The sequence below is a fragment of the Trachurus japonicus genome, chromosome 6 (genome assembly GCF_045865225.1).
Source record: "Trachurus japonicus isolate A0001 chromosome 6, Traja_1.0".
NCBI classification, from domain to species: domain Eukaryota; kingdom Metazoa; phylum Chordata; class Actinopteri; order Carangiformes; family Carangidae; genus Trachurus; species Trachurus japonicus.
This window is the reverse complement of record NC_140912.1, coordinates 769,461-782,587: the sequence shown is the minus strand read 5'-3', so window position 1 is coordinate 782,587 and position 13,127 is coordinate 769,461. Positions and strand designations below refer to the sequence as shown.

General features: G+C 44.8%; 2 protein-coding genes across 2 annotated transcripts; both read left to right on the top strand.

Moving 5' to 3' along the window:
• Positions 1 to 1,515: 1,515 nt before the first annotated feature.
• Positions 1,516 to 5,337, top strand: LOC146985290 (shaker-related potassium channel tsha2-like). The gene is made up of 2 exons (XM_085778216.1): positions 1,516 to 3,571; positions 4,837 to 5,337. The coding sequence occupies exon 1, from the start codon at positions 2,108 to 2,110 to the stop codon at positions 3,548 to 3,550; it is 1,443 nt and encodes a 480-aa protein (XP_085634342.1). The 5' UTR covers positions 1,516 to 2,107; the 3' UTR covers positions 3,551 to 3,571; positions 4,837 to 5,337.
• A 1,175-nt stretch (positions 5,338 to 6,512) lies between these two features.
• On the top strand, positions 6,513 to 12,805 carry LOC146985289 (potassium voltage-gated channel subfamily A member 1-like). The gene is made up of 2 exons (XM_085778184.1): positions 6,513 to 7,157; positions 7,804 to 12,805. Exon 2 carries the CDS (start codon positions 8,068 to 8,070, stop codon positions 9,535 to 9,537), a length of 1,470 nt encoding a protein of 489 aa, XP_085634310.1. The 5' UTR covers positions 6,513 to 7,157; positions 7,804 to 8,067; the 3' UTR covers positions 9,538 to 12,805.
• Positions 12,806 to 13,127: the final 322 nt, after the last annotated feature.

The following is a 13,127-nucleotide window of genomic DNA, read 5'->3' as shown; positions in this document are numbered from 1 at the left end:
TGGCAACAGATTATATAATAGTGTTTCCATGTTGTCAAACAATAGGCCTATGACATTAATATTCTGCCAAAATAAAAACAGTTGCACCTATAAAGACGACATTGGATCCCCTATTTATAAGCAGTTTCTGCTTCCCTGGGGTTCCCTTTCATGTACATCTGTCGTAATTGTAAATCTGTAATATATTCTCTCCTGCAAAGTAGGCTACATGTATAAAAATATCTGAATCTGAATCTGAATATACCACTGAGTGAATTATGATTAATTATAACCATAGTTGACAGACTGAAGCTCCTGTAGATCCTGACTGACTGACTGCTCTGGACTTCTTTGTGTTGTTTCTTTTGCTTTTACCAGTGTTTAAAAGAGTCATGCGTCCATTCCTCAACTGGTTTGTTGTTGTTTGTTTCCTTGGATACGGTCAAGGCCTTACATCTCGGCTTGACCCAGACAGCCACTTGGTGAACGCTATATGCTAACACATTAGCAGCAGGCGGCACCGTGTCCTGACACTGACATTTGACTCTGAAATCCAACCCTTAATTCAGGAATGGAGAGACACCTCAAAAGTTGTGCCCCTCTGCTCCTCTGGGGAGTTGTTCTTTATAACCAGACTGTGCAACAACAACGGAAAAAAAAAAGAGAGAGAAAGTCTGACGTGAAAGTTTGTGATGGTATGTTGTACCTGCTCAACATTGCCTGCGTCGATGTAATAATTCAAAGCGTCCAGGCTGGTTTGGTTTCAGTAACACTGATTATCACCCCTGTGCTATTATTGTTATGGTGCAGTGTCTACAACTGCTGTGACTGATATAACTGATACCACGTAATGAAGGCAATGAAAGTGGAAAAAAACAGAGCTATAAATAGACCACAACGCCGCAGTGCACATTATAACTTCAGGCTGTAAACCCCAGGGTACATCTTTTAAACTTGTCATCATCCAATCTTGTGGAGGAGAAGAAAAATTAAACTGTAATGCATCAGAGAATATTCAGTTTAATCCCAACTGCAAGAAGAACAAATAAGACTGGAAGTAGTTGCAGCTGTTTGTTTTTTTTACACACCTCGGTGACCCCAAGGCCAGGTCACTTGTCTTCTGGGGGTCCCCATGTTCCAACATGTTGAATTGAGCCCTTTAAGTGCAATGAACGGCGAATGTTATTTTGGCTAAGACTTCCTGAAGACGCTATCCTCTCTGGCTACTCAAGTGTCAGTCAAGCCAGCAGTTTCCACTGGCCGGGTCCAGCAGGGCCCCTGGTTATACGGCCCTCTGCTTCAAAGCATTCAAGTTATTTCATCTCATTTACCTCAAGACGCATTTAATATGTCGCTGCAGGAAAACAAACATCACTGCACTTTAACAAGCTACATCTATTTATCATGTTCACTTGTTTCTAAAACGGTGGGCTGTGACCCAAAGCAGACATGGGACGGGTCCTGGAGGTTCCCCTTGTGACAAGAATAGCCCCATGATTTCATGAATGAGGGACCTGCTGCTGGGTGACAGCCTCCATTTCTGTGTCTGACTGTGGATCTGAAAACATATGGGACCTTTCTCTGAACAAAACAATACAAAGACTTTGGGATACTTTTTTTTTCTTCAAACATGCAACTTGCAACTCTGATGTAAAAGATTACATGTGTGAGGCTACATCATGTTTACTTGGAAGTCCCTGCAGTGCCACAGTGAAGCCGGTGAGTGTGAGAGGGACAGCAGCAGCAGCAGCAAGTGTCATCTGGTCTTCCAACTTGGGGAGGGCTTTGGAGTTTAAAATGGTGTGAATATGATAGCCATCTCTAACCATCGGTATAGCTTATGCAAGTGGAGATCTGTCTGCACCATTGAAAGTTGACAGTTCAGAGGCACTAATCTGACAAAAGGACGGTGTAAATCAACAACGCGGCGATTTTGGATATCAACAATTGAAAGTGTTGGGACTTTTTTTTTTTTTTTTTTTTTGGGGAGCGACAGAAGTGGGGGGACTCTGCCTGGGTCTGGGGGCGGCTGCATGAGAAAGAGAGTTGGGAGGACGCACGGGCTAAAGGGCAAGAGGAAGGCACCGAGGAGGTGAGTGACGGATTTACCCTCGGAGGGGTAAAAAAGATGACTGTGGTGTCCCAGGAGAACCACGACGAGACTGTGGTCGTTACTCCTTTGTTGCAAGATGCTGCTGACCTGGAAGCAGCGGACCAGGAGTGCAGCGAGCGGGTGGTCATCAACATCTCAGGCCTGCGTTTTGAGACGCAGTTAAAAACCCTCTCCCGCTTCCCCACCACGCTTTTGGGAGACCCGCGTAAAAGGATGCGTTTCTTTGACCCGCTGAGAAACGAATACTTCTTTGACAGGAACAGGCCGAGCTTCGATGCCGTCCTCTATTATTACCAGTCGGGCGGGCGGCTCCGGAGGCCCGTGAGCGTACCTGTGGATATTTTCCTGGAAGAAATCAAGTTTTATGAACTCGAGGAGGAGGCCATAGAGCTGTACCGAGAAGACGAGGGCTTGTCGAGGGAAGAGCCGGACCGCCCGCTGCCAACCAACGAGTTCCAGCGTCAGCTGTGGCTCCTGTTTGAGTATCCGGAGAGCTCAGGACCCGCGAGGATGATCGCAATTGTGTCAGTTATGGTTATTTTGATATCGATTGTTATATTCTGCTTGGAGACGCTACCCGAGTTCAGAGAAGTGCCCCCAGCGCCGGAGAACCACGTCAATGGCAGCGATCATGGCAAAGCGCCCAGCCCGTTCACTGACCCCTTCTTCATGGTGGAGACACTCTGCATTGTGTGGTTCTCCTTTGAGTTCACCATGAGGTTTCTGTCGTGTCCCAGCAAAGCAGCTTTCTTTAAAAACCTCATGAATCTGATCGATGTGGTGGCTATAGCTCCGTATTTCATCACCCTGGGCCTTGATCTCGCAGAGCATCAGGGCAGCAGTCAGCAGGCTGCGTCTCTGGCCATCCTCAGGGTCATCCGTCTGGTCCGAGTTTTCAGGATTTTTAAGCTCTCCAGGCACTCCAAGGGTCTCCAGATTCTCGGCCAAACGCTCCACGCCAGCCTGAGGGAGCTGGGACTGCTCATATTCTTCCTGCTCATCGGAGTGATTTTATTCTCCAGTTCAGTTTACTTTGCAGAAGCAGAAGACCCCGAGTCTGGATTTTCAAGTATACCTGATGCGTTTTGGTGGGCTGTGGTGACAATGACCACAGTTGGTTATGGAGACATGTGTCCCTCCACCATATGGGGGAAATTCGTTGGATCTTTGTGCGCCATCGCCGGAGTACTCACCATAGCTTTACCAGTGCCTGTCATAGTGTCCAATTTCAATTACTTCTACCACAGAGAAAACGAGGAGGAGGAAAATGTTCAGTACGTGCACGTGACCTGCGGGCAGCAGGAACAAATCTCCTTCAATGATTCTGATTCAAAGAAAAGTAACCAGTCGCTCATCTCCAAAACTGAGTCCTACCAGGGGAGCGACGACCTGGACACTCTGACATATCCTAACTTAAACCCACTGGAGACGTACACGGGGAAACTGACAGATGTATAAAGAAGATGGGTTGTTTTTATGGTGAGTTATCTTCCACTCAACATGAACACGCAGCTTAGGCCTCTCCATGTCGGATGCTGCAGGTGTTTTACGCACGACGTTATGTAAGATTTCCCAAACGTGGAGTCCCAGATATTCGCACCAGTGGGAATTGGCTTCATTTCACTCCAACTTAATTCCCCAGATGAGAAAACCATTCCTCCCACTGCTACAACTTCGTATGTTTTCTCATGTGGGGCTGCTGCTGGTGAAGTACAAACAATAAGTGGGAAGCAGTGAACTAAAGCATTATACTCGGGAAACCTCGGTGAAAACATTTGGGAACCCCTGCGGTTCACAATAAAACGCACATGGAATATTTTGAAATACAGCAGCAACGTCAGCGGTATTTGATCCATATGAAAAGTACATAGTTGACAGGGGCAGAGGGGTTTCCTTTTGTTTACCCACAAAGACATGGCAGCACGAGCCACGCGTTTTTCCAATGCCAAGGCCTTGGATAAAAGCTCAGCCATGCGTCAAAGTGCCAGTGACGCAAAAGCCATAAGCTGCTCTCTGCACCCATAGCGCATGGCGAACGTATAGGAACACAGACATATAGACTGACAAGATGTTCAGTGTTCCCACTGTTGTTGCCACGAGCAGCCTGGCGCTTGTTTACTTCTCACACTGAACGTGTCCTCGTGCGTAAACACATGGGCTTTTGCCACCGTGCAGCATGGCGTCACCCACACACAAGTGGATATGTAAACTTATTTTGCCCAAAAAACAAAAGTTGGAGTCGGGTTAAGTTTTTTTTTTTTTTTTTTAAATCGTTCCTCTCTGCTCTCATTTCTGATTGCTGCAGCACTCAGGACATTATGTTCAGTTTGACCTGTTTTTCATAATCAATCAGATCATAAATATTTTTTCATTACAGGATTTTTTTTTCTACTCACAATTATGAAAATGCCTATAGTCATAATAATGCATAAAAACCTTCTATTACTATTCTCGGGGCTTGTAATACAGCAGACAGGATAAGTGAGCAGGGAGCGCCACTCTGTGGATGATTAACTCCTCTGCTCTGGATCCACGGTGTGTAAAATTAACACTTGAGCTGGAGTATCTCCGCGCTGTTGCAGCTGGTCCTGACTGATTTAGGCTTAATCCTCCGAGGCCGTGCTCTGTGACTCACTGTGTATCCGGATGCTTGTGATAGTGAACTAAGCTCAGCGGGCGCTTGACTGCTTCCTCTCACCTGCTAATGTTCACACAGTGAGATCTGTTTTCTGCTTAACTTGCAGGAGGCAGGCGATTAAATGAAGCAACAAAATACAAGTGTGGCATTCTCTTCTTCTCCAGACTGTTGGATCATTTTCTTGAATTGCCAGTGATGTAGCCTACAGAGACCTCACGGTGGAGACGCATTGTGTGTATGGACAGTGTGTATCATCAGTAGAAAAAACAACAACATTCTTTGTGTAGGCTTTGTAAATGACCACGCTTTCCTTGTATAAAAAGCCTTGTGTACATACTGCGTTTTTGTAAAAATCTGTATTTCCCCTTTTCTTATGCAGCTTATAATGCAAAGTTGGAAAAGCAACTTACCTCCGTGTTGTTACAAACATTCAGATTTGACTGCGGCTCGCTGTAAACAACATAGCCAGAAGCATTATAGTGCAATGTCTGCATGACATGGATTCATTGTGAATTTTAAATGTAATGAAATATTTATTTTTCTAATTTAAACATGTATGTGAACTTAACTTAATCCTTTTTATAAATAAATTACGAATCAGAAAACATATACCAGTGGTTGTGTGTTCATTCTCAGGGTAACACAGATCAGACCGAGGCAGCAGCAGGTCATACTGTACTGTATGTGGAAGAATTTCAAATTCAGGTCCATTAGTCTAATTAGCTGAGTACATTATATCTGTGGTGCTGTGGATGATGAGAGTCAGGGCACAGAAACAGAGCTGTGTTGTGACAGAAGTAGTGAAGTTAATTAAATGCTGTGGTGATAAACAGAGGGAGAGGGGGCTTTATTTACGTTTACCTGGAGGCAGAAGTCTGATGTGTGTTTTTCAGTCATTCAGACACACACACACACACACACACACACACACACACACACACACACACACACACACACACACACACACACACACACACACACACACACAAATAAGCAGCATAACAGCTTCTTATGATAATGTGTTGTAATTGTAACAACTTATTGTCTTTAGAGGTGTGTGTGGTTTTGTGACTCTGTCCGTGGTGCTGAAACTGACCCCGCGGCCTCTGCAGAGCATCAGCCCACTCAACACAAAGTTACACCAAAGTCACCGTTTGTCTCATCATCATCATCCTCATCCAGGCCTCTGTGGACAAGAGTAGTGATGAAGGCGCATTGGGAGAAAACGCTGCAACTCAGTCACTATTAAAGATATTGGACATTTAGACCTGCACGTGCGAGCTGCTCTGCAAACACAATGATGACGTTTAAAAAAAAAAAAAAATCTGTCTGCTCATTAGTAAAGTTACTGTAGAGATTCAGACCTGGTCTCTCTCTGGCGCATATCATTCCCTCACACACCCAGTGTTCCCTCAGTGTGGGAGTGATGGGATGGAGAGGTGATTGTTTTCATCCTCTCGGCTCGCTGATGACGGACTAAAAGCTTTAAAAGGAGAGAACATCTCAGATGCTGCATAGTGTGGATTGAGAGGTTTTTGTTACCAATTGTCCTTTGCAGTGGAATTGCGCCAGTGCTGGCACACAAGCGCTCTTGTTTTTGTGGTGTATATGGAGAACTTCTGGCGGCGTGCTTTAGTAGAGCCGGTCTGCATTGCGTCGAAACCCTCCAACTCCTCCTCCTCCTCCTCCTGCTGCCCTCCCTCCCTCTCTCCCTCCCTCTCCTCTCTTCTCCACTCCTCTCTTTCCCCTCACCTCCCCTGCACTCGCATGTAAAATGCACAGCAGAACATGCTTGACGGTGTGGAGAAAACATTTGGACCTCGCTGCTGCTGCTGCTCCTCCTGCTGCACTTGACTGTCTCTCCACTATCCATTTTGATGATCTTTTTTCTATTCCGCTCTCCGAGCCGCTCTGAAACACATTCAGCTCATCATCTTGTCTACTCGCAAAAAAAAGAAAAAGCAGTAGATTTTCTGCTGATGCAGTGATGTCTGGAAATGACAAGGGCTCGCTTGTTGCCCCCTTAATGTATCTCCCCCCCTGAACTGCAGCGCAAGATTTCCTCCTGCGGTAAACTGGAGGCTGTTCACACCACCGTGCCGCCGCGCAAGCAGCTACCGACGCTGCAGCTTTGCAAAAACCTCTCTATCTCTCTCCTTTCTTCGCCCCGTTTCCATCTCAGGCTTTCCTCACCACACTCACCTGATTTCCATCTTTGTTTTATCTCGTCTTGTTTCATCGTCTGAGGGCGCTTTCATTGTGACGGACACAGTTGGGATGGTGAAGAGCACAGCAAGGCTCTAGGCTTTTTTTTTTCTTAGTAGGTGCAATGTGAAGTTGCCACATGACACCCACTGGTGCCCCGCTGTTGGATGATTTTACCCGAGGATAAGAGGCATTCAAGACCTTTCAAGAACGACCTATACGGTAAGCCTCTAAAAAAAAAACCTGCTGATTTATACAACAGATATCCGTTAGGTGACTATTTTTCATCGACAGCTGCTCTTCACCTAAAAGATAACACTCTACTGCTGCATTGTTTTCTCTCTTTCTTAAGGCTGGATCGTGTCTGTTCTGCAGCGCATTAGGCCCATAGACAGAGAACATGTAGAAAACATCAGTTGCCATAATATCAGTATCAAATGTTATGCGTCATATCATAATTCAGACTGGAGAGAGTGGCGTAGGACAGATCCCTGCCAAGCTCCTTTAAGACACAGAGACACTGCAGTTCTATGACAAACTAACGTAAACATCCATATGAATGTCAGAGGAGACAACCAGGAGATAAAATATGTACTGAATTACTTATAGGGATTTTAAGACAAAGTGAAAAAAAAAAAAAAAAAACTATACAAGAAGATGACTAGAGAGCTTTTGCCTTTACCACTGGGTGATTGCACTAATTGCAGGCTGGTTGAAGTAAACAAATAAATAAATAAATGAAGTGCAGAAAATGCTGAGCAAGCAAATATCTTGGCAGTTTGATCCTATTATTTCCTCCCTCTCCCTCTCTCTCCCTCTCTCTTTCTCCCTCCCTCTCTCTCTCTCTCTCCCTCTCTGGGTGACAGAGGCAGCAGCAACAACAGCAGCAGATGCACTGGAGAGCAGCAATGGTCAAGTCAGCGAGAACCGCAGTGGAGCCGCACTGAGGCAAAGCAGCCAACCAGCCCCCTCATATCAGGGGACGTCTCCAACAACTGAAGGGGTGTGGGAAGCTGAGGAGTGGAAAATTTCCCCCCGAACCTGAATGCCTGTTCAGTCAGACTAACCGACATCCCGACACAACTCCTCCTCCTCCTCTTCCTCTTTTCCTCTTCCACCTCCTCCTCCCAAAATGACCGTAGTAGCGGGAGATAACATGGACGAGACCTCGGCTGTCCCTGGCCACCCTCAGGACACCTACCCTCCAGACCACGGCGACCACGAATGCTGCGAGAGGGTGGTCATCAACATAGCCGGTCTCCGGTTTGAGACGCAGCTGAAAACTCTCTCCCAGTTTCCAGAGACGTTGCTGGGCAACCCCAAAAAGAGGATGCGGTACTTTGACCCTCTGAGAAACGAGTACTTCTTTGACAGAAACCGCCCGAGCTTCGACGCCATCCTCTACTACTACCAGTCTGGGGGTCGGCTGAGAAGACCAGTGAATGTTCCTTTGGATATGTTTTCAGAAGAAATAAAATTTTACGAGCTGGGAGTGGACGCGATGGAGAAGTTTCGTGAGGATGAGGGTTTCATCAGGGAGGAAGAGCGCCCTTTACCCGAGAAGGAGTTCCAGCGTCAGATTTGGCTCCTCTTCGAGCATCCAGAAAGCTCTGGCACCGCCAGAGGGATTGCCATAGTGTCTGTGATGGTGATTCTGATTTCAATAGTCATATTTTGTTTAGAGACTTTACCACAGCTGAAAGAGGACCCAACACCTAAAATCGTGGGGAACTCTACCATTTATATAAAGCCAAATATTCTCACTGACCCCTTCTTTGTCATTGAGACACTCTGTATAATCTGGTTCTCCTTTGAGTTGATAGTACGCTTTCTGGCATGCCCAAGTAAACCGGCCTTCTTCAAGAACATGATGAACATGATCGACATAGTGGCCATCATCCCTTACTTCATCACACTTGGCACCGAGCTGGCTGAAGACCCAGACAGCGAAGTGGTGGGGGAGCAGGCAACATCTCTGGCCATACTCAGGGTGATCCGTCTGGTCAGGGTGTTTAGGATCTTCAAGCTGTCACGACACTCCAAAGGACTTCAGATTTTGGGGCAGACCCTCAAGGCCAGCATGCGAGAGCTGGGGTTACTGATCTTCTTTCTGTTCATTGGAGTCATCTTGTTCTCCAGCGCAGTCTACTTTGCTGAGGCAGAGGAGCAAGGATCCTACTTTGGCAGCATCCCGGATGCGTTTTGGTGGGCTGTTGTGTCCATGACAACTGTGGGCTATGGGGACATGGTCCCAGTCACTATAGGAGGCAAGATCGTGGGATCTCTGTGCGCCATCGCCGGAGTGTTGACAATTGCGCTCCCAGTGCCTGTCATTGTGTCCAACTTCAACTACTTCTACCACAGGGAGACCGAGGGAGAAGAGCAGGCCCAGCTGCTCAACGTCAGCAACCCCAACATCCCGTCCGAAACCAACTCCAGCCGCCGTAGTTCATCCACCGTCAGCAAGTCAGAGTACATGGAGATTGATGGAGACATAAACAATAGCATCGACAACTTTAGGGAGGCAAACCTCAGAACTGGCAATTGCACTATAGCCAACCAAAACTGTGTAAATAAAAGCAAGCTGCTTACAGATGTTTAGACACTAGTTAGGAACTTTGGGATCTCTATGGGACTGTCATATGTGGAGTAGACCATCAGTTAGGAATGCTTCATTTACCTCCCCAAAGCGCTCTATGGCATTAGGCCTACAACTATGCTCAGCTATATAGAACGGAAACCGAAAAAACAAAGCTGTTAGAGTATATGACAGGTAGATAGAATAATTAATTCTTCTGATCCTACAAATATATAGGTATATCCAAAAGAAAACACTGACTCTTACACATCAACATGGCTCCCTGGAGGATGCAGAGCACACACTGTCTTATCAGAAGACGGCGTGATAATTAAAATCTTATGCATGGAGTACAGATAACATTTCAGCAAGTTGCACAATGCACCAGAAAAGTCTGCAGAGACATGCAAGCATCTGCAGCCGAGTGGTAAGCGCCAAGAAGTTAGGTGACACCCCCCCTCCCTCCCCCCTCCCCTCTCCTCTCTCCCTACAAAGGATCTACTATTCAGCAAAGCACCTTATAGGAGGAAGACTGATCTCTCTTGTTTGGATGTAAACAGACGGTGATCTACTCGCTTCACGGACATCCGCAATGCTGCTGTTTTCCAGCAGATGCTGTAATTGTGATATCACCAAGTGATTCAATGCCATGCCCTTTAGATGCAACACAGCACAATGATAAAGTGAGCTTCACACGAGCATGATTAGAGACTTTCCATTTTGATATCGGCATGCATGAGACATATCTCACATAATGGAAAGGATGTTCTTTTGAATATCTGCCTCCATCCCCCCCTTCTCATCTGTTTTCATACTGAGTGCACTGGATGAGTTTTTAATTTGAAATGCTAATCATTTAGAAGTATAGAAATTGAATGTTAAATCTTAAGGGAACAGTACATAAATGAGATCATAGCATGAAAAAAAGTAACCTGCATTATGGTCTACTGACTAAGGTACTTTTGTATCCTGGTATATTTAATGCATGACATGAGTATACAGCTTGTTGCAATTCAGGCACTGCTGCAGTGCCCTACTGTCAGGGAAACTAAGGAAATCAAATTCTGGATGTTTCTGAATTGCGATCAAATATATCCAAACCCACCTTGAGGATGCAGAGTTTCTAATTTAAGAGTAGACAAAGAAACTGAATAAATATTATCAAAAATGCATATAATCATAATAAGCACCAATTACAGTATTACGTCTCAATAGTGCAGTGCATGGACCTTCTTTGAACAAGAAAAGTTAACATATTATGAGTCATGCTTCCATCTCCACCTCAAATTTTAGTACATTTTGTTCTGGATTCCACTGAAAAAGATCATTACCCAAATTTCACTTCACATCACACAGAATTTTTCTGACATTAGTTGCTAGTGCCTTTATCCCTTTCACCAACAGGACCAGTGAAAGTGCCTCTGTGTACAGTGGTATTTGTGAGGTTGAGCAGAGCTGGTTTACCTTCTGTTTTAGTGTTGACACACAGTTGGTTATGATGTTAATGATGCCAGATAAACAAGGCTGAAATAGCAGATGATTGTGGTAAAAAAAAAAAAAAAAAAAAAAAAAAAACATAAACAAAAAGATGATCCATGGCCGTCATGCACAACCCAGTTTCCATGCACTTAATTATGCCCTTAAGCAGCAATGTATTGTACTCTGCATGTTTACCAATCCACTTCAAAAGGGAATATCCATCAGTTTTCAACATATTTGATTTCTGTTTGTTGTTTTTGTTTGTGCACCATGCATCCTTTCAGGGTCTCTACCTCAGTGAGGTCATTGCAAACTTGCTGCAGAGCTGCAAGCTTCAATGCAGGGCTTCCTATACCATAATGCAAAATGGAACCTTAAGTGTAATCTGCAGTCATGCAATATTGAATGTGAGAGTCCCAAAAACATAGCCTTTACACAAGCACTTAGGACAAATAGTGAACCAGAATCCCGCTCCTTTCATTCACTTAAAGCTACGCACAATCAGAACATTCATTTTGAGAGAGTTTATAGGGATTGCTTGACTCTCCTGGCAGGACGAGCTCGACTGTTTTCTATGTTTGTTTCTTTGAAACAATGGTATATGAAGGTTACTGTTGTGTCACAGAAGCACGCTAATGTGTTTCCGCATGTGTGTAGGAGAGAGCAGAGAAGTTTGATATGGTTTTTGAATTTGTCATACTGCGATCCTTGGGCATTATGACGCACGCCAAAGTGCAGCCCGTCTTTTTTGCACAATCGTTTTTGTTCTGTTCTGCTCGTGCCATTTCTGCTTGTTTCTCCTCCACTGTGCTCGCTCATACGTAATGCATCGTTTCTCTGCACCTTGTCCCACACAGGCTAACTGCAGATAGAGAGACTGGGACAAATTGTAATGACTACTTGAAAATCTACAGCTACTGTACATCAACCTACACTCAGTATTGAGATGAATTCATTCAAATGATAGTAAGATTTTGTACTGTATGCTATTCTTTTTTTATTTAGCACTCTCCTGATAGGGTCCTGTGAAAAAAAAAGCTCCACTGCAGTGTTACTTGAATGTCACAGTTGTTTCTGTTGGTGCAATGGCTATACTTTGTGGTGCTAGTACAGGACTACCCTTGTTGTCTTGTCACACCATCACATGTTACCTGAAGCTGAAGCCTTCATTGATTGTTTTGGACAAGACTTCCTCCACTCTATGATTCTTGTTCCTACCCGTTTTGTTATTGGTGGCTGGTTGGTTAGTTTAGGGCACTGTTTGTTATTTTATTTGGAACTGATCTTTGTACTGTACTGCTGAAGAGTGTCTGCCTCAAGTGAGGTAAATATTCAAGAGCCTTGCTAGATGTCAGTAACTTATAATGAGAGCAAAAAAGACACATGTTTGTGTCAGGGATCTTCAACTTGTATAGGGTTTCTTGTACAGAAGGATGCCAGTAATACCCAATACCATATATTTAATACCTTATATAGGATGACACGAGGAAATTATAGTTGTTGTCTCATAATTGCAGCTATCAGGAAACCGTTCGCTTTAGTCACAACTTCCTTGAATGACTGACGCTTGAGAGTAGTGATGTGTGTAACATGTCCCGCATGCAACGGTTCAACGTGAGGTGAAGAAAATACAAATGATACCCCTCACATAAGCAGCGCTGTTGCCACTCTCGCCGTGAGGGCATGTATGGATGGTGCTATGCATTCAATTACCCAACAGAAACATGCATTCTGAACAGCAATAGAATAACAGATAACCTGTTTCTTAGATGCTTTTTTTTGTAAAAAACTAAAACAAAACCAAGAAAAACAAATCTATTTTGAATGTCAGTGGAACTGCGATCACTTGACAGATACTCACAACAGGGCTGTTTATGTACCAACCTCTTACCCTCTGTTCTGTGATTTTGTAAGGTCAGTGGGGTCAAGTGTAGAGGCTGACATTTTGCTGAGAGAAACCCGTGGAAACAAGACCCAAACATAGGCTTTGTAATAGTGGTAGTCCCCATTAACCACCCAGGTTGGACTCGAGCTGTTTTGCAGTCAGGAACAAAGGCTGGACCTTATAACGCAGTCCCAGAAGAACAGCCCATAATGCACTTAGAGAGGATCGAACATCAGTTCACTGGACTGAT

Excerpts from the sequence above, each read along its gene's own strand:
- LOC146985290 (XM_085778216.1), top strand. The coding sequence starts at position 2,108 with ATGACTGTGGTGTCCCAGGAGAACCACGACGAGACTGTGGTCGTTACT.
- LOC146985289 (XM_085778184.1), top strand. The coding sequence starts at position 8,068 with ATGACCGTAGTAGCGGGAGATAACATGGACGAGACCTCGGCTGTCCCT.